This window comes from Pan paniscus, chromosome 10, assembly GCF_029289425.2.
Source record: "Pan paniscus chromosome 10, NHGRI_mPanPan1-v2.0_pri, whole genome shotgun sequence".
NCBI classification, from domain to species: Eukaryota; Metazoa; Chordata; class Mammalia; order Primates; family Hominidae; genus Pan; species Pan paniscus.
In genome coordinates this window covers 78,770,356-78,792,738 of record NC_073259.2, presented here as the reverse complement: position 1 = coordinate 78,792,738, position 22,383 = coordinate 78,770,356, and the positions used below count along the sequence as shown (strand labels likewise).

Genomic DNA, 22,383 nt, shown 5'->3' with positions numbered 1-22,383 from the left:
TAAGAATCAAAGCATGATATTTGATGATGGTGTATATTATAAATATAGAACTCTATCTCAGATATATTAGTGAAAAAAGCAAGTTGTGGAACAAAATGTATAGTTCAATCCTATTTGTATTTAATAGTAATATATATTATGTATGATATATACATATTGTTTTATACCATGTACACATAGAAAATATTTGGAAGTATACACAAGATATGGTTAGCAGGATTATTTCTGCAGATTAGGATGAAGGGCTAGGAAGGGGAAGCATATTTTCACTTTTTACCATATATCCATCTGTACCTTAAATTTTGTTGTAATAAGCATGACATTTTTATAAAAATGTAAACAAAAAATCCTAAAGTCCAACACAGTACTACTGGAGAACTGAAAGGAACAACAAAAGAAGGGGGAGAAGTCAGGGAAGGCTGGCAGAATGGTCTTTGCCAACCATGGATCTTGAATTGGAATCTTTAACTCTTCTACCTGGAGTTAAAGATTCCAGGTAGCAAAAAGGCTGAGTCTCCAAGGAGAAGAAAGAGCCCCTAGCACTGATCCCAGTGTGCGCTGACAATGTGAAAAGGACATGGCATGTTTAATAAACCTTAGGGATGCCTGGAGTATGACATGTGTGGTGGAAAGGTGTAAGAGGTTAAGACTGGAAGGACAGGGCAAATTTGGTGAATGGAGGAGTTAAGATCATTCATTAGAAAATGAGATTTTTTCAGAGTATTTTGAACAGAATAGTAGCTTGATTGGGATAGTATTTTACACAGATAACTATGATGTCCATATGGGGAATTAATTAGAGACAACAGAAAACTGGCAACCCATTAGGATTCTAGCCAAATAGTCCAGTTAGTCATGGTGATGATCTGAACTAAAACGATGGAAATATAGATAAAGAAAATATGGGTTCAACATTCAAGGACTATGTAGCAGGTAGAATAGACAGAACTTGACTATTCATTGGATGTCATGGTGGTGGTGGTGTAAAGAATAAAGAAAGAAGAGTCGGGATGATACCCAAATATGATAGCTCATTCCATTATGTGAATGTAGAAAGAGAAGCAAATTTGATTGTGGATAGGAAGAAGGAGAAAGGTAAGTTCAGTTTGAGTAATGTTGAGTTTGAAGTGTAAGTGGGACATTCAGGAAGAGGGAAGCAGGTGTAAGACCATGAGAAAGGTGGAAAAGTGTAATATAGAAATAAAAATAATTAATCTGTAACTAATAGCAGAGGACAAGTACAGAGAATTGTGAGAAGGGAAGGGGTGAAAGTATAAAATGTCTCTTACAGGTCAGGGTTCTCTACTCAGTTCAAAGGCATAAACAGAGAACCTTTTGCTTTTATTCCTGGAAATCTCTTGCCATTCCAACTCCTTGGCCAAGAATGGAGTTAAAGATTCCAGGTTAAAAAAAAAAGGGTTGGGGGGCACATTTGAGTTAGAAGTGGATGGATTTCTTCTAGCAAGCTTTTGGTCCAAAAGGAAGCTTTGGTCCTGTTGTGGCTGTTGGGAATTGAGACAGCACTTCTCTAAGGAGCCTTGAGGCATCTCTTAGGAAGAAAGATGGACATTTGTCCTTTGCCCACTAACTGGACCACTGGGTGTGGTCCTGACTCTTACTGGGTATGACCAAATGAAAGTCCAGGCTGCCTAATAACTTCAGGAGGGGAATAACTGCCTCCCTGCTAGGCAAAAATAATTCAATTATCCTTTACAAAATAAATAGCTAAAAGCTAATCACATACTTATAATTCAAACATAATGCTGGTACCTGAAAGTGCTACATTTCATCAATCCTATCACCTCAACTTGTAGCTAAGGCCCATAGGCTTTAACTACTTTGGTGGACAGTCTGGGAACCAAAGAAAGAAAGTCTTGTCATAAAATAGTATTTCCTTTGTGGAGGGGAACAGTAGTGGGGAACTGACAAAGGAATCTAACAAGACAGAGGCCTGGTATATTTAAATATAGGTAGAATTGGAAGACTTTGAATTTTGTATGTTTTTTTCTGTATGTTTATATATTTGTAATAACAATAAAAATACTCAATTGTTCTTATGTAGTAACTATATGAAATTATTTACTGTTGTAAAGTGGCTTAACATTTGCATTTGGAAAGAACATTTTAATCTCTTTGAAATTAAAATATTAAATCATTTGTATGTTAAATGTTAAAAATGACCAAATGGGTTTAGCATCCAAACAAAAATATATCGCAGAATGTTGTACAGCAACTTGAAAGCTGTTGCCTTGTTACTGCTGTGAAAATTTATATCCTGTCATACTTGTTATGGTTTCACATAATAGGATGAGGAGAGGCTGTGCATTTCTAGCATCTATCCAGACAGAAGGAGGTAGCATATATCTTCTAACTATATAAAGTCATATATTTTTTATTTTGTCTGAAATAAAATTCCCATTTTTATCTAGAATCCTTTCTTTTTCTCAAATTGCACTCATATATAATGCCTGGCATATATTAGGCCTTCAAATACATAGATATCTGTTTGTACTATATTTTAGCATCACTATTTTTATGGGGAAGAGTCAGAAATCTGTGCATGCTCTACAAAATCAATCCAGCTTTTCTCAGACAAGCAGAGAACTGAGGAAAATCATTCAAATGTTTTGATGCAATGAACCAGATGATTTCAATTTCAACTAATTACTTCAACTCACTTCTTCACTATAGTTGGGTAGTCTAAATTTCTGTTTCAAATGTACAGCTTTTGTACAGCTTTCATATTTTTGCAAAGTTGCCTTTTTCAGTGATTTTTAAATCTTTAGTTCCCATTTCACTTCCCATTTACCATTTCAGTCTGAAATTGTAATACTGTTTCCACAGTTACAAGCCTCAAGTTAATCATGCCCCTGGGAATTGAGTTCTGCAGTGTGTACACAACCCCCTTGAGGGGGCTTGTGGGTTCCCAGCATAGACAATTGGCTCCAAATCCTGCCTCTGGGGATTCAGGCACACTGTGTGCCAGCTCACCCTGCCTGACAAACACTGCTGGTGAGACAGAGGTTACTCATCACCATTTGAGAAAACTAAGGAATCCATCTTTGGCCTTGCAAGGGAAGGGTAGTAGACAGAGTCTCCAATACAGTGTCTCATCTTTAATGGCAGCTTCTGTAGTCTGGCAGAGATGAAAACAGGCCATGGATGAAAGGAAGCCTCTGTTTCTCAGGATGACCAGGTGTACTGAGTTTTTCTAGTCTCCCAGGTATGCCAGGTAGATGCGTATATTGTGCTTAACAGTATAATGCTACTTTCCTGATCACTGCATTTCCAAATCCTACTTGTCCTTTAAGGTTGGCTTCAAGTCTTACTTTCTGCATTAAAACATTCTGTTATATAATGGATGCATGTTTAGGCTATTAAAAATACAGAAAATAATGTAGCAAACACTTGTGTATTATTAGATGCTTTTTATTTAATAAAAACATATTACTCTCTAGAAGAAGATAACATTCTGTTAAGAGAGAAGCCACTTTCTTCAGGTCTAGTAGGAATTGCTTTCTGTGACATGCTGAGAAATTAACCTGGAACAGAAAGATCTATTTCAAATTGTGTCTGGATTCATGTACCTCTTTTATTTTTGCCTCACCAAGACTTTACCACTGCCTTTACCCATGATATGCTCCATCTGCCAAGCCACCTCTGGAATAGAATTATGCTTCTAATGGACCTTCCCAGCCTCCCAAACAGCTCTCCAACCAGGAATGAACACCCAGAGAACCAGTTGAACTTCCTATTTGTATTGACTCAGAGCCTAAAAGAAAACAGAAGAAAATGTGCAAAATTACTAAGGTTCTTGGTCAATTCTCTGGCTACAAGTTAGCAGCTTCTTTCCTCAGAATTCTGACTTTCTCCTCGTTAAAGGTGGAATTACATCCCACCTCACCACCACCCCAGAATTCATATGTTGAAGTTCTAGCCTTCCAGTACCTAAGAATGTGACCTTATTTGAAAATAAGGTTGTTGTAGGTGTAACAAAAGTTAACAAGAGGTCTTATTGGAGTAGGGTGGGCTCCTAATCCAATATAAGGAGGCCCTTATAAAAAGGGAAAATTTGGACACAGACACTCAGAGGGAAGATGTGAAGACACAGGGAGGAGAAAGCCAAGTGATGACAGATGCAAAGATTGGAGTGATATATCTGTAAGCCAAGGAATCCCAAGGATTGCTGGCAAACACCAGAAGCTAGAAGAAGCAAGGAAGAATTCTCCCCTACAAATTTAAGAGGGAACATGGCCCCACTGACACTTTGATTCAGACTTTCAGCCTCTAGTACGACAAGACAAGAAATTTCTGTTGTTTTAAGCTTTAAAAAAAAAAAGTAAGATAAATTTTAAGAAATTTTAAAGTGTTACTGATTGTGTTTGATATAGCTTTCTATATACTCCAACATCATTCTTATTTCTCCTCCCCAGAAGCAAATTGTTGCCTATTACTGGGCTCTCTTAGGTAGTTTTTTTCAATGATTCTGCCCTTTTCTGGATCTTAATTTTTCACAAGGAGTCCAGTTAACCTAAATTAACCAAATCTTAGGGCCCCTGCCTCCATGCAAGCATTGAGAGACCCTAAGGTGGAAATGCAGGCTGGAGCTTTAGCTGGGCCCATCATCTTGACTGGGAACCCTATACCTCTTTTGACTTTCCAAATTCTCTCTGATTCCTATAGCATTGAGCATTTAATCCAGTTTCCAATCACTTATTTATTACCTACTTGCAGGTACAAAATAGAGAATATACTTGCAGGTAAAAAATAGAGGATATATTATGGTATTTCCTTATGAGACTATAAATCCTTGAAACAGTATTAATCTCTTTTTAAAGCAAGCTGAGGGAAGTTCCCCTAAAGAGTTCCTACTCTATAGGAGATTGCACATGTAAACCAATCTCGTTATTAGAGAAGCATGTACTCAGAAGTATGCCTAGCTTTACAGAACAGGTGATGTTGCAGCCATTCAACAGTTATTGATAGCCTACTGTGTTCAAATTAGTGAATTAAGTATTATAAGAATAAAAGAAATGCATAAAGATTTGGTTTCCCTACCTTGAGTATCTCTCAAATGATTAATGATGCATTTTTGAAAATACATACAGTAAACTACTTCATGGTTTCAGTGTAGTAATCATGCTGGGGCTTCAATGAGGGTTATTATTACTATTATGATAATTATGATATTATCATAATTTGATTTTATTTTAGGAATTCTTTAATATTTAGATTTTTTCCTAAGCAAACCTGAAAGCTGAGTGTTTGCCCAAACAACTGAATAAGAATTGTTTATCTTAGACCAAATCATCAGTACCACTGGCATTTTTACCAGAGTTTGAAAATGTATTCTTGCACCTCATTCTTTTGCCTTGCACTGGCAGCAAATCACTATGTATAGAAACTGCCAAGACAGGCCTTATGGAACTTACACAGCATCTTTCTCTCTGTGACTTGTATGAACACAAATTGAAGATGGGTAACTGAAATACACTTGGCCACAGATTCCATTCTGTCATCTGGAACTAAACTAAAGCAAAATTATTCAAGGCACATTTCAATGAAATTCTTTATGAATTGACCATTAATTTGTGCTTTTTATTATAACTAGACAAATTGCATTATTATATAATATACCATCTTTTAAAAAATCTACTTTTATTTTAGATTCAGGGGGTACATGTGCAGGTTTGCGACATGGGAACACTGGATCATAACACTGAGATTTAGAGTGCAGATGATCCCATCACCCAGGCAGTGAGCACAGCACACATTAAGCAGTCCCTCACCCCCTTCCCTCCCTCTCTCCTCTAGCAGTTTCCAGTGTCCATTGCTCTCATCTTTATGTCCATGGGTACTCAATGTTCAGCTCCCACTTATAAGCGAGAACATGCAGTATATGGTTTCCTGTTCCTGCATTACTTTGCTTGGGATAATGGTCTGGCTGCAACCATGTGCTGCAAAGAACATAATTTCATTCTTTTTATGGCTGCATAATGTTCCGTGGTGTATATAATACATTTTTTATTTTTATTTTTATTTTTTTTAATTTATTATTATTATACTTTAAGTTTTAGGGTACATGTGCACAATGTGCAGGTTAGTTACATATGTATACCTGTGCCATGCTGGTGTGCTGCACACATTGACTCGTCATTTAGCATTAGGTATATCTCCTAAAGTTATACCTCCCCCCTCCCCCCACCCCACAACAGTCCCCAGAGTGTGATGTTCCCCTTCCTGTGTCCATGCGTTCTCATTGTTCAATTCCCACCTATGAGTGAGAATATGCGGTGTTTGGTTTTTTGTTCTTGTGATAGTTTACTGAGAATGATGATTTCCAATTTCATCCATGTCCCTACAAAGGACATGAACTCATCATTTTTTATGGCTGCATAGTATTCCGTGGTGTATATGTGCCACATTTTCTTAATCCAGTCTATCATTGTTGGACATTTGGGTGGTTCCAAGTCTTTGCTATCGTGAATTGTGCCGCAATAAACCTATGTGTGCATGTGTCTTTATAGCAGCATGATTTATAGTCCTTCGGGTATATACCCAGTAATGGGATGGCTGGGTCAAATGGTATTTCTAGTTCTAGATCCCTGAAGAATCACCACACTGACTTCCACAATGGTTGAACTAGTTTACAGTCCCACCAACAGTATAAAAGTGTTCCTATTTCTCCACATCCTCTCCAGCACCTGTTGTTTCCTGACTTTTTCATGATTGCCATTCTAACTGGTGTGAGATGGTATCTCATTGTGGTTATGATTTGGATTTCTCTGATGGCCAGTGATGGTGAGCATTTTTTCATGTGTCTTTTGGCTGCATAAATGTCTTCTTTCGAGAAGTGTCTGTTCATATCCTTTGCCCACTTTTTGATGGGGTTGTTTGTTTTTTTCTTGTAAATTTGTTTGAGTTCATTGTAGATTCTGGATATTAGCCCTTTGTCAGATGAGTAGGTTGCGAAAATTTTCTCCCATTTTGTAGGTTGCCTGTTCACTCTGATGGTAGTTTCTTTTGCTGTGCAGAAGCTCTTTAGTTTAATTAGATCCCATCTGTCAATTTTGGCTTTTGTTGCCATTGCTTTTGGTGTTTTAGACATGAAGTCCCTGCCCATGCCTATGTCCTGAATGGTAATGCCTAGGTTTTCTTCTAGGGTTTTTATGGTTTTAGGTCTAATGTTTAAGTCTTCATTCCATCTTGAATTAATTTTTGTATACGGTGTAAGGAAGGGATCCAGTTTCAGCTTTCTACATATGGCTAGCCAGTTTTCCCAGCACCATTTATTAAATAGGGAATCCTTTCCCCATTGCTTGTTTTTGTCAGGTTTGTCAAAGATCAGATAGTTGTAGATATGTGGCGTTATTTCTGAGGGCTCTGTTCTGTTCCATTGATCTATATCTCTGTTTTGGTACCAGTACCATGCTGTTTTGGTTACTGTAGCCTTGTAGTATACTTTGAAGTCAGGTAGCATGATGCCTCCAGCTTTGTTCTTTTGGCTTAGGATTGACTTGGTGATGCGGGCTCTTTTTTGGTTCCATATGAACTTTAAAGTCGTTTTTTCCAATTCTGTGAAGAAAGTCATTGGTAGCTTGATGGGGATGGCATTGAATCTATAAATTACCTTGGGCAGTTGGCCATTTTCACGATATTGATTCTTCCTACCCATGAGCATGGAATGTTCTTCCATTTGTTTGTATCCTCTTTTATTTCATTGAGCAGTGGTTTGTAGTTCTCCTTGAAGAAGTCCTTCACGTCCCTTGTAAGTTGGATTCCTAAGTATTTTATATTCTTTGAAGCAATTGTGAATGGGAGTTCACTCATGATTTGGCTCTCTGTTTGTCTGTTATTGGTGTATAAGAATGCTTGTGATTTTTGTACATTGATTTTGTATCCTGAGACGTTGCTGAAGTTGTTTATCAGCTTAAGGAGATTTTGGGCTGAGACAATGGGGTTTTCTAGATATACAATCACGTCATCTGCAAACAGGGACAATTTGACTTCCTCTTTTCCTAATTGAATACCCTTTATTTCCTTCTCCTGCCTAATTGCCCTGGCCAGAACTTCCAACACTATGTTGAATAGGAGTGGTGAGAGAGGGCATCCCTGTCTTGTGCCAGTTTTCAAAGGGAATGCTTCCAGTTTTTGCCCATTCAGTATGATATTGGCTGTGGGTTTGTCATAGATAGCTCTTATTATTTTGAGATACGTCCCATCAATACCTAATTCATTGAGACTTTTTAGCATGAAGGGTTGTTGAATTTTGTCAAAGGCTTTTTCTGCATCTGTTGAGATAATCATGTGGTTTTTGTCTTTGGCTCTGTTTATATGCTGGATTACATTTATTGATTGGCGTATATTGAACCAGCCTTGCATCCCAGGGATGAAGCCCACTTGATCATGGTGGATAAGGTTTTTGATGTGCTGCTGGATTCGGTTTGCCAGTATTTTATTGAGGATTTTTGCATCAATGTTCATCAAGGATATTGGTCTAAAATTCTCTTTTTTGGTTGTATCTCTGCCCGGCTTTGGTATCAGGATGATGCTGGCCTCATAAAACGAGTTAGGGAGGATTCCCTCTTTTTCTATTGATTGGAATAGTTTCAGAAGGAATGGTACCAGTTCCTCCTTGTACCTCTGGTAGAATTCGGCTATGAATCCATCTGGTCCTGGACTCTTTTTGGTTGGTAAGTTGTTGATTATTGCCACAATTTCAGATCCTATTATTGGTCTATTCAGAGATTCAACTTCTTCCTGGTTTAGTCTTGGGAAAGTGCATGTGTCGAGGAATTTATCCATTTCTTCTAGATTTTCTAGTTTATTTGCGTAGAGGTGTTTGTAGTATTCTCTGATGGTAGTTTGTATTTCTGTGGGATCGATGGTGATATCCCCTTTATCATTTTTTATTGCATCTATTTGATTCTTCTCTCTTTTGCTTTATTAGTCTTGCTAGCAGTCTATCAATTTTGTTGATCCTTTCAAAAAACCAGCTCCTGGATTCATTAATTTTTTGAAGGGTTTTTTGTGTCTCTATTTCCTTCAGTTCTGCTCTGATTTTAGTTATTTCTTGCCTTCTGCTAGATTTTGAATGTGTTTGCTCTTGCTTTTCTAGTTCTTTTAATTGTGATGTTAGGGTGTCAGTTTTGGATCTTTCCTGCTTTCTCTTGTGGGCATTTAGTGCTATAAATTTCCCTCTACACACTGCTTTGAATGTGTCCCAGAGATTCTGGTATGTCATGTCTTTGTTCTCATTGGTTTCAAAGAACATCTTTATTTCTGCCTTCATTTCGTTATGTACCCAGTAGTCATTCAGGAGCAGGTTGTTCAGTTTCCATGTAGTTGAGTGGTTTTGAGTGAGTTTCTTAATCCTGAGTTCTACTTTGATTGCACTGTGGTCTGAGAGACAATTGTTATAATTTCTGTTCTTTTACATTTGCTGAGGAGAGCTTTACTTCCAACTATGTGGTCAATTTTGGAATAGGTGTGGTGTGGTGCTGAAAAAAATGTATATTCTGTTGATTTGGGATGGAGAATTCTGTAGATGTCTATTAGGTCTGCTTGGTGCAGAGCTGAGTTCAATTCCTGGGTATCCTTGTTAACTTTCTATCTCGTTGATCTGTCTAATGTTGACAGTGGGGTGTTAAAGTCTCCCATTATTATTGTGTGGGAGTCTAAGTCTCTTTGTAGGTCACTCAGGAGTTGCTTTATGAATCTGGGTGCTCTTGTATTGAGTGCATATATATTTAGGATAGTTAGCTCTTCTTGTTGAATTGATCCCTTTACCATTATGTAATGGCCTTCTTTGTCTCTTTTGATCTTTGTTGGTTTAAAGTCTGTTTTATCAGAGACTAGGATTGCAACCCCTGTAATTTTTTGTTTTCCATTTGCTTGGTAGATCTTCCTCCATCCCTTTATTTTGAGCCTATGTGTGTTTCTGCACATGAGATGGGTTTCCTGAATACAGCACACTGATGGGTCTTGACTCTTTATCCAATTTGCCAGTCTGTGTCTTTTAATTGGAGCATTTAGTCCATTTACATTTAAAGTTAATATTGTTATGTGTGAATTTGATCCTGTCATTATGATGTTAGCTGATTATTTTGCTCATTAGTTGATGTAGTTTCTTCCTAGTCTCAATGGTCTTTACATTTTGGCATGATTTTGCAGTGGCTGGTACAGGTTGTTCCTTTCCATGTTTAGCACTTCCTTCAGAAGTTCTTTTAGGGCAGGCCTGGTGGTGACAAAATCTCTCGGCATTTGCTGGTCTGTAAAGTATTTTATTTCTCCTTCACTTATGAAGCTTAGTTTGGCTGGATATGAAATTCTGGGTTGAAAATTCTTTTCTTTAAGAATGTTGAATATTGGTCCCCACTCTCTTCTGGCTTGTAGAGTTTCTGTTGAGAGATCCGCTGTTAGTCTGATGGGCTTCCCGTTGTGGGTAACCCGACCTTTCTCTCTGGCTGCCCTTAACATTTTTTCCTTCATTTCAACTTTGGTGAATCTGACAATTATGTGTCTTGGAGTTGCTCTTCTTGAGGAGTATCTTTGTGGCATTCTCTGTATTTCCTGAATCTGAATGTTGGCCTACCTTGCTAGATTGGGGAAGTTCTCCTGGATAATATCCTGCAGAGTGTTTTCCAACTTGGTTCCATTCTCCCCATCACTTTCAGGTACACCAATCAGACGTAGATTTGGTCTTTTCACATAGTCCCATATTTCTTGGAGGCTTTGCTCATTTCTTTTTATTCTTTTTTCTCTAAACTTCCCTTCTCGCTTCATTTCATTCATTTCATCTTCCATCACTGATACCCTTTCTTCCAGTTGATCGCGTCAGCTCCTGAGGCTTCTGCATTCTTCACGTAGTTCTCGAGCCTTGGTTTTCAGTTCCATCAGCTCCTTTAAGCACTTCTCTGTATTGGTTATTCTAGTTATACATTCGTCTGAATTTTTTTCAAAGTTTTCAACTTCTTTGCCTTTGGTTTGAATTTCCTCCTGTAGCTTGGAGTAGTTTCATTGTCTGAAGCCTTCTTCTCTCAACTCGTCAAAGTCATTCTCTGTCCAGCTTTGTTCCGTTGCTGGTGAGGAGCTGTGTTCCTTTGGAGGAGGAGAGGCGCTCTGCTTTTTAGAGTTTCCAGTTTTTCTGCTCTGTTTTTTCCCCATCTTTGTGGTTTTATCTACTTTTGGTCTTTGATGATGGTGATGTGCACATGGGTTTTTGGTGTGGATGTCCTTTCTGTTTGTTAGTTTTCCTTCTAACAGACAGGACCCTCAGCTGCAGGTCTGTTGGAGTTTGCTAGAGGTCTACTCCAGACCCTGTTTTCCTGGGTAACAGCAGCGGTGGCTGCAGAACACCGGATGTTCGTGAACTGCGAATGCTGCTGTCTGATCGTTCCTCTGGAAGTTTTGTCTCAGAGGAGTACCCAGCTGTGTGTGGTGTCAGTCTGCCCCTACTGGGGGGGTGCCTCCCAGTTAGCCTGCTCAGGGGTCAGGGACCCACTTGAGGAGGCAGTCTACCCATTCTCAGATCTCCAGCTGCATGCTGGGAGAACCACTGCTCTCTTCAAAGCTGTCAGACAGGGACATTTAAGTCAGCAGAGGTTACTGCTGTCTTTTTGTTTGTCTGCACCCTGCCCCCAGAGGTGGAGCCTACAGAGGCAGGCAGGCCTCCTTGAGCTGTGGTGGGCTCCACCCAGTTGGAGCTTCCCGGCTGCTTTGTTTACCTAAGTGAGCCTGGGCAATGGCGGGCACCCCTCCCCCAGCCTCACTGCTACCTTGCAGTTTGATCTCAGACTGCTGTGCTAGCAATCAGCAAGACTCCGTGGGCATAGGACCCTCCAAGCCAGGTGAGGGATATAATTTCCTGGTGTGCCATTTTTTAAGCCCGTCAGAAAAGCTCAGTATTGGGGTGGGAGTGACCCGATTTTCCAGATGCCGTCTGTCACCCCTTTCTTTGAATAGGAAAGGGAACTCCCTGACCCCTTGCACTTCCCGAGTGAGGCAGTGCCTCACCCTGCTTCGGCTCGCGCACGGTGCACTGCACCCACTGTCCTGCGCCCACTGTCTGGCACTCCCTAATGAGATGAACCTGGTACCTCAGATGGAAATGCAGAAATCACCCATCTTCTGCATCACTCACACTGGGAGCTGTAGACCGGAGCTGTTCCTATTTGGCCATCTTGGCTCCACCCCTATAATACATCTTTTTAACTAATACCATTTAAAATATCACATGCAATGTTCCTATAATTTTATTTCTATCAAAAATGCAATAAAGCATTATTAGTGTAAACTTAGCAGAGTCACAGAAACTATGGTCAGTCATGAGTCAAGAACTGAATGTCGTGAACAAAAGACTTATTAATACTATAATTTGGATTTATTTTTGTCCTTATTTTCTAGACACTGCAAATGGATGTAAACAAGCTGAACATAACCTTGCTTCGGATCTTCCGCCAAGGAGTGGCTGCAGCTTTAGGACTCTTACCCCAGCAAGTGCACATCAATCGCCTCATTGTAAGATACCCACATTTCGCATTTCCAAAATTCAAGCCGTGTGTGTGGTTTTTTTAATCACTAAAGGGCTCATGCTATAGTTGTATGGCTAATGAGCCAAATCCGGCACGTCATGTTTTTGCAAATAAAATTTTATGAAACAAGCTATATCCGCTCATCTACCCATTGCCCATGGTGGCTTTTATATTACAGTGGCAGAGTTCAGTAGTTGCAAAAGATTAGCTCATGAAGCCTAAACTGTTTATCATCTGGCCCTTTATAGAGGAAGTTTGTTAACTCTGTCATAGTTCAAGGCTAGGTCCTGTGGTAAGTATGAAAGAGCCCAAAACACTTGCCTTACCAACCTGACACTACTCCGAAAATATTCTCCATTAGAGTGAAAGCTTCTATATCAGGTAAGGCAGTTTCCAGACATTATTGATATACTTTCAAGTATATCAGGTGAGGCAGTTTCCAGACATTATTGATATACTTTCAAGTATATCAATAGAACAATGGACATTGAGTGCACAAGGCAGGGCATTTTAAATAAAGAATAAAGAACTGACCCTGAGGACTGCAGCCCAGGTGGAATGCAGGAATTGGTAGTCCAGGAAAACCAAGAGAAAACTTGAATGGGCATCTGAGTGGGTAAAGTAAAAAAAAAAAAAAAAAGTAAACCCAAAGGATCTGTTGTATAGGGCCCAGTCTAGGCCTATATGTCAATCACCCACATCCATTATTTCCTCTCTTTCCTCGGTGTTTGGGAACCTGGATTTCATGCAACTACATGTTCCCATCTGCACTGGAAAGTGGGCGTGAGCAAAGGCCAAAAAAAAAGTAAATTCAGACTGTCTTTCTGTAAAAAGCTAGTCACCTCAGTTTTACGTGAAAAGGAACTTTGGGATCACTGTACAGGTTTTAAATTGCTCTTAATGTCCACTACAATGGGAGTCTAAGCAAGGACTCCATGTTCCCCCGGCCTTAAATTGCTGTGCTTCTGCTGCATGGAGCTCAGCTTTCTATTGCACCCATCTGCATTCACTATGGAGGGAATTTGCTTTTTGTTTTGGTTTGGGGTTTATGTTTCTTTTTATTTTTTCTGTGTGTAGAGAGTGAGTTGTTTCATTTCTTCATAAAAATTTGTATTCTGTGAATCAACAATGTTCTAGAAGTAAACAAGCTTTTAAAAAGTTTTAACTCATACCACAGAAGAAGAAATACAACATTCCCCTGAATGAGTGAAGGTTACCTGGTGGCTCACGCCTGTAATCCCAGAACTTTGGGAGGCCAGGAGGGTGGATAACTGGAGGTCAGGAGTTTGAGACCAGCCTGGCCAACATGGTAAAACCCCATCTCTACTACTTAAAATACAAAAAATTGTCCGGGCATGGTGGCAGGCATCTGTAATCCCAGCTACTCAGGAGGCTGAGGCAGGAGAATCACTTGAACCCAGGAGGTGGAAGTTGCAGTGAGCAGAGATCACTCCATTGCACTCCAGCCTGGTCAACAAGAGCGAAACTCCATCTCAAAAAAAAAAAAAAAAGTCTTGGATCTAGATCTAGATTTTTTATATATATACAATATATACATATAAAAATATATATGCATCAACCTGTGCATATATATTTTGCTAAGATATATAGAGAGATGATATAGATATCTTAGATATACTTTTATACATATTAGGTTTAATGAGCATAATAGCTGTTTGCAAGGGTGAAGGAGGGATTTGCCAGACTGAGGAAGGGATATGCTTATCATATCCTCAGAGAATGTTAGTAGCATGGTTCCAAGTAGTTATTATAATAGCTAGAGTTACAATACCTGACATAGCAAAGCATGTTGATTAGCATCATGTGTTTTGGAGACAGACAAAACCATACTTCATTTCCAGTGTGGCCATATTCCATGTATGTGAATGTGGGCAAGCCTCTTACGTTTTATTTGTAAAATAGAGATAACCATAATACCTATCGCTTAGCGGTGTTTTGAGCAATAAATGAGATAAAAGATTTAAGGTAAATAGCATGTTAGGCACAACACAAGTGCTCTGTACCTACAGTAGTTGTTATTGGGTCACAAACTATTTAAATTGTTATAAACATGTTTCACATCAGTATTTAGTTATTGTCTGTTGTTCTCTGCAAACATGAAAAAACTTTTACTGGCTTGCTAGTAGTAAACTGATACTTCATTTTATACCAGCTAAAATTCTGATAAAGCACATTAAAAGAAAACTTTCTAGCATGAGAGCGCTCCATGTGTCAGAAAGAAAGCTAAGAATAATTTCCTTCTATTAGTGTGTTGTGTAAGTTGTAAAAGATAATATTATCAATCGCCATGGTTTTGTCTGCTCTGTGTGTGTGTGTGTGTGTGTGTGTGTGTGTGTGTAGGATATCAGACATTTATGGTAAGAAATTCTCTGACTCCGTTTCAACTAATGAGGTAATACTAATAGGAAAAGTCTCATGACATCACTACACAAGATATGCATTTCCACCAAATGACCAATTTTAAATGTGTGACATACTTGACGTGAAGAACAGTATCAGGAAAAGGACTTCAAAGATCATCTGGCACCATCTTCTTTAGCTAGCCAAGCCTTCACATTAACACAAGTTATAAAAATAATAGAGAGAGTGGTGATGTCTAATATGTAATTTTACTATTACTTTGGACTTTATTTAATTCATTTGATTTTAAAATGTTTCTTTAAACATAATTACTCAGGGAACATCTGAACAATCTACATCAAAAAATTACAATATGGAATGGTAAATGAATCAGCATGCAAGCATGCAATGAAATATAAAATTACACATCTTGGGGGGTGGCAACTAATTGCAAGAAAGCTATTTGAAGATTTTAGACTTTGGACGGGTAACATTAAGTCTATCAGAGAATAACTAATAAATGTAATCTCCACAAAGCCTTTTAGAATTCTAGAATTCTGACTTCCTTTAATGTTTCTAAAGGACAGGTAAAAATATTTTCCAAAGTTGTTTAAAATGTCTATAACAAATACAAATATTCTGCTTTTATTAGGGAAAGAAGAACAGTATTGAACTGTTTGTGTCTCCCATAAACCGAAAAACAGGAATTTCTGATGCTCTGCCCTCTGAGGAAGTTCTTCGTTCACTTAATATCAATGTTTTGCATCAAAGTTTATCCCAGTTTGGAATTACAGAAGTCTCTCCTGAGGTATGTTGTTGCACGAAACAATTCATTTAAAAATGTGAACAGTTAGCATGCTATGGTAATTCAACCCCAAGAGGCTTTGAGATGAAAGTTGTTTATTGTATGTTATTTGATATAAAAATTTCCCTGAGTGTCAGAATTCTCTGATCTTTACATTGTATATGTTTACTTCTTAAGGAAATGCATTTTCACATTAAGGTTTTCACTTTTTGGCATTTTTCTTCTTCAAACCTTTGTGGCCTTATAACTTATTTTGACTTATCCAGTAAATTTTCTAGAAGAAAGAAGATTTAGATGTATTTTGTCAATTGATCACTTGAAACTGATATGTCAAATAAACAAAAATACATTTAAACCTTTCTTTCTCTACAGGTGCACCCCTCCCCTCATTGTCTTCATTGTCAAAATGGTCACCAGATATTCGCCTTTTCCCATAACTTTGAAATTAATTTGAAATGTGATTTTTCTTTTGCTGAAGAAACTATAGTTTTTTAAAGAACTTAAGTCTTAAGAACTATAGATGTTTCTTCATAGTATTTTCCAAATTTGTCGCTTTTAAAAAATTTCCTCTACCACCTCCACCATCTCACTCCTGAATGGATTTAATTTCCTTTCCAATTCTATTACTCCATCCCGCTCTAACAAACCTACTGAAAGGATCATCATCCTAAATACGTGTAATTCAATTCATGGAATCATGAAATTAAACTGGAGGGAATATGTGTAACACCTTGTAGATACAGAAAGTATGGCCCATAGAAATTAAGTGACTCCCTCAAGGTGACAGAACAAGAGAGGCGTAAAGCACCACCTAAGATCTAGGTGTCTTTTTTTTCTCTCTTATAGAGGCAGGGTTTTACTATGTTGCCCAGGCTGGTCTTGAATGCCTAGCCTCAAGCAATCCTCCCACCTTGGCCTCCCAAAGTGCTGGGATTACAGATGCGAGTGAGCCATCTTCCCTGTCCAAAATCTAGATGTCCTGATCCCTGGTCTATTCACCTTTACAGTAAATCACACTGCCTCTCATTTTAGTATCACGGGTGTGGTATAAAAAGCTCTGGGTGGGCATGGTGGCTTATGTTTGTAATCCTAACTACTGGGGAGGCTGAGGCAGCAGGATCACTTTCACCCAGATGGAGTTTGTATCCCAAAGCCACACGTAAAATGTGTGTGCCCCATGGGCAGGCCATTTAATCTCTGTGAGGTTGTCTGCCTTTGCATGGTATCAACCTCCCTGAGCCTTAGTTTCTTCAAATCCAAAATGGGTACAGCACTTATAAACTTGAAATATGGATTGAATTTTTAAAGTATATGCAGAAATTCTCACACAGCCTAGGTAGCAGACAAATGTAATTTGAATGCAGGATGAATTGGCACAATGAGAATATATGTCATCATTGAACCATGACTGTCACAACCACCCCCAACTGGTCTTCCTGCATTTGGTTTTGTGCCTCTCTCTGTTCTGTTTCCAAACACACCCAGTGTGTTTTCTTTCCTGCCACCAAAGTAATCTTTCTCAACATAAATTTGGCCATGCCCTCCTAATTTCGTGATTCTTCTCTGGCTTTCAAAATACTACGGAATGAAGTCTAGATTTCTTAATATGGTATATGGTCCTTTGTATGCTGGGCTTTATAATTGTTGAACAACACTTTCCTAGTTTACATTTCAGCAATTCTAAACTCGATAGATCTATGATACACCATATTCTCTCTTTCCTTCATGCTTTTGTATATGTTGTTTCATCTACATACCTTTCGTTTGGTTTTTTTTTTTTTTTTTCTTAAGATGGAGTCTTGCTCTGTCTCCCAGGCTGGAGTGCAGTGGTGCATCTCGTCTCACTGCAAGCTCCGCCTCCCGAGTTCACGCCATTCTCCTGCCTCAACCTTCTGAGTAGCTGGGACTACAGGCGCCTGCCACCACACCCAGCTAATTTTTTGTATTTTTAGTAGAGATGGGATTTCACCATGCATACCTTTCATTTCTTAAGATCAGTCTACTGTGTAGCAAAGTATCCCTTGTACCTCCACAGACGAAGATGCTTCTTACCCTGTGTTCCCGTCAAGCTTAAAACAAAAACTCCTTATCCCATATTAGTCTTTAGGCTCATCTCTACACTGTGGGTTTTTTGAGAGCTTGTGACATGTCATTTGATCTGTGTCTTCATTGCCTTCATTTAGTGCCTGGCATGCAATGGGCACACAACAAAACTGAGTCAACAAATAGTCATGCTGGGCGCGTTGGCTCAAGCCTGTAATCCCAGCACTTTGGGAGGTCAAGAGAAGAGGATTGGTTGAGGCCAGGAGTTTGAGACCAACCTGAGCAACATAGCAAGACTCTGACTTTACAAAAAAAGTTAAAAATTAGCTGGGCATGGTGGTGTGTAACTGTGGTCCCAGCTACTTGGGAGGCTGAGGCAGGCAGATCACCTGAGCCCAGGAATTTAAGGTTGTAATGAGCTATGATGAGGCCACTGCACTCCAGCCTGGGTGGAGTCCCAAAACAAACAGACAACAACAACAACAACAACAAGAGCAAATAGCCAAGTACTGTGCTAGCTAATATCTAAAGCCAGAAAAATAAATAAACAAGAAAACAAACAATAAATGATGCTTGTTCTCAATGAATTTATGCACTAATAGGGCAAATACGACACAAACAGATAATAAGAATATAGTTCTATAAATAAAGTTGCTACACTGTGCCATGGGAGCCTTGGAGAAGAGACCCCTTATGCTTTAGAGAGGCCAGAGGAGAGGGTCAGGAGGAGGTGAACCACCAGGCCCCTCCCAGCCTTGCCCACGTCTGAATCTGAAGCAGTTCCACTTGTGCACAAAGCCAAACCCCATTCCCACAGTGAAGGCCCTTCACGGACTGACTGGTACACATCTTGCCTAGGACAATTCTTTAAATTTTAGAAAGACCGTTGGATAAATGTATCCTGCTTCCCATAAGCTTTTAGAGAATCATATAAACGGCCTTCCCTGTTGCTTTATTCTCAGTTTAAAAGCCATTCTGAAGGCTTTAAGAATAGAGCAACTTACTGAGTCACTCAGTTTTGCAAACCAAAAGAAGCTCCCTATACAAAAAGAGCTGCCTTTAAAGCAAGTACCTGGGCATCCTCCAATATACCCCAGTCCAGTGAAGGTGAGGTACTTAGCTTAATGGCCTCTCACAGAGCTACTAGCTCACAATAGACTACATTTGAATAAGGAAACTGTATTTGATGATAAATGTGATAGATTCTCATAAAATTGTTGGAATCTAGAAATCTAGAATTTAGAAAATATGCATTACAGAAGATGAGGAAGTATTTGAATCAGATATAAGGAGCATATCATGAAGGACAGAAGGATTATTTGAACCTTTTGTTTGAGTACTCCTAGAAGGGGCCAGGCATTACCCTTTGACCTTTGACCAGAATCTCTAAATGCAGAAACAGGGAAAAGCTGTCTGTAGTGAGCAGGCACCCCAGTGGGGAGGTGCTTGGTATAGATACAACCTAAAGAAGCCCTGCAAAAATATTGATTGATAGTTGCTTAAAACTGGTAAATGCTATTCTGTGAGTTTTCTTACAACTTTATTCATTTTTTCTGTGGTTAATCTTTTATAACAACTTATACCTTAACCCATTTTTTCACATTTTAATCTTAAAATTATAACATGTTATGGCAACATATTCATTAACAGAAAAAAAGGATCACTGGTATTTTGGCTTTTCATCCTTTGCATGAATTATAGAACATCGTGAATGATGTCTCAAAGCATCTATTCCTAAACTTACGTTAATTACTTTCATGGAAGGATATGGTTTTTTATTGTTTTTTCATATGCTTGATTTTTTAAATTGAAAATGACTCTTGAGAAACAAAAAAAAACCAACTAGAAAACTGTTTTTGTTTAGTCATTTGTTTTCATTTGTAATCTGTTTCTTAAAGGAAAAGACATTATTTCTTTTATATATTTGTATATGATATCTAGAACATTATAGGCACTCATACAGATAAAACTAGACTTCCTCTTGCCTAATAAGTAAAATCCCAGGAAAATAAAATTAAATGTTTTTACAAAATGAATTAAATACCTATTAAAACGGTAAGTTCTGTGTTGACATTTTTAAAAATTATTCAGGAATTTTGTTGTTCAATTGCAAATTACTCCAGTTTCCAAATCTTATATTTCAAAGGAGAAAGTGACCTTCTTTAAATAAAAGTCCAATGTGCTAACTGATACCTTCATGAAATATTTACAAAGAAAAAAGCCATTACATACAAATGTAAACAATAATGTGTGAGTTTAATGATTATTCCTTCAAACTAGGAACACTAGCAGGTAGTCTAGTCTAAATTAGTGTAGACCTAGCCATACAGTGCTGAGGAGACATACAATCAATATTAACCTGTATTCGACCATTCAGAACAATTGCTCACGTTGCGCACAGTACAGTGGAAGCTTGGCATTTATCCAACAAAGCCATATTGTTATAGGATACATCTCATTTATCTGCCAAGTCAATCAAATTAACCAGATACTTTGTAACATTTGCACTTCGTTCTTATTCTGTGTACTTCCTCTCTCTTAAAGAGGTGTATCTCCTAGATCCTCTGTATCTCTGAATCATCTCTCCTAGCATTTGGGATCTCCTTCTGCATCTGAGATCAGAATTGATTAAAATATTTAAAAAGAAAGGACAAAAGAAAGAAGAATGAGCTATAGTGCATCAAATTATTAAACAGGATATAGAGAAGCCATTGTTAACTATAGAGAAAACTGACCAAATTTTAAATAATAGAACAAAACCCATCAGCTTCTTTCACTGCAACTAAGTTAAAGGGCAAAGAAATGTAGCTATGAAATAATAAAACATAAAGATGATATAGTGGCATTGGCTTGACCCAACAACAGAGCCTCTGAATTATTCAACTCTCGGCCACCTGACAAAATATAAAAAGCATGGGGTTAACCCTATGCAAAGGTTAGATTGAAGATTCTTGTGAATTATAGTCTTTTGATTTGTGAGCTCTTAACTACAAACTTGTCCATTTATTACCCTGCCCTTATCAAGTTTTTTAGATCTCTGTACAAATATAGTAGTGTTCAGCAGGAGTAGCATGACTCAGAAAGAAATCTATTTACCAAGAAAGTGCAGTGACTAAGTTCTAGGAGTTTAAAACGTGTCTTTCTAACTGGGAGTGGGGGATGGGAGGGTGGGAGTTAATTCTTTCATCATTACTGCTTCAGTTAAAAAAGAAAACAAAACAGGTTTGTCTTAAGCAGAAAGGAACATGTTGATATTCTAGGAGTTGTAGAACTACAGCAAGAAAAAAAAATGAACCAAATCGGGTTAGGAACACAAAAATCTCTTTCCACCCACCTAACCACCCCTTTTTATCCAAATTTTACATGGGCTTAAGCTCAACTCCTTATACTTAAATTTGACAAATTTATGCTGCCTACTTGAAGACTTAACTAGTTTGCTTTTATAGCAAACAATGGATGCTATTTTGTTGCCTGTAAAAAATTCATTTCCATATTTATACCTGATTTCTGCAAGAGTTTTCTATTAGTTTCCAGCTATGCTTATAGAGACATTGGAATTTAAAAAAACGATATGGCTGACGTCAAAGAGGTGAAAGAAAATTTGTCGCTTGAACCCAAAGTTGTTTTGCAGCAGGGTACTTGGTTTCTAATCATTTTATCAATCAAGTGTTTTCAGATTCTCCATCGATTTATCATTTATATATCTTTAAAATACATATCTAAATCATTTCTTGTATCTATGCATCTATCTATGTCTTAGAAAGTAGACCAGATACTATTCTACTATAATTAGTGAGCACATCGCTGTTTTACGAGTAAAGAAAATAGAATCCTGATTACGTTAGCATTTAATAAAGGCTTTCTCCAAATAATTTTTGTAATCACAATTGAACTCAAAAATCTTTTCTGTTCAGCCTTGCTTATCTTCCCACCAAAACACACTTGCATTCCAGAATGAAAGTTCTCATAAAATATTTTTGAAGGTAAATTTTTTGTCTGATTTATAAATGTTGGTTATATTTTATTTTTTAAAAGCCTTAAAAATAAATTAGCAATGATTTCAAAGTTCAGACACCTACAAGACGTGTTTTACTCCAGGCCTTCTTAATCACTGGAAACAATATCCAAGGACAGATATGTACTCTCACTAAAGGGAATAAAAAGGCAACCTTCAACAAAATGAAATTTTAGATGAGTTAAAGCATTTGACTTGATTTAGCCTTTATATGTTTTTCCCAATCATGGACTATTTGGTTTCAAGTTAGTTTCGTTAACTATAAATCTATACTGTCACTAAATTATACAACTGAATTTTAATCTAAGAATGGATTTTAGTCAATGTGCTTCTTTAAAAAAATTAATAAAATAAAATTAATAGAGTCATGCACACTTTATTCATGCTTCTTCTCTGCTCTTCCACCCCCAAAGTGGAACAAAAATGATACAAATAAAGATAAACCTGTGTATTCTACCTTTTATTGACAAATAATTCTGAACTTTTTAATGTTCCGTATTACTTTAGAAAAATATGTGATATTCTAACAATATATATTGTTGAGATGATATTTTAGTCAGGTTTTGACAGCATAGACTCTATTTGAAAAAAAAAGATGTGATTAAAAGAAAGAAGGAAATAATGCT

General features: G+C 37.8%; 1 protein-coding gene across 2 annotated transcripts in view; it reads left to right on the top strand.

Moving 5' to 3' along the window:
• The window catches only part of PTPRR (protein tyrosine phosphatase receptor type R), a 282,427-nt gene that overhangs the window by 143,340 nt on the left and 116,704 nt on the right, over positions 1–22,383 (top strand). For both annotated transcript variants that reach the window (XM_003808741.5, XM_034936226.3), the window contains 2 exons: positions 12,406–12,519; positions 15,547–15,702. In XM_003808741.5, coding sequence (XP_003808789.1) covers positions 12,406–12,519; positions 15,547–15,702 — 270 coding nt within the window. The remainder of the gene's footprint in view (positions 1–12,405; positions 12,520–15,546; positions 15,703–22,383) is intronic.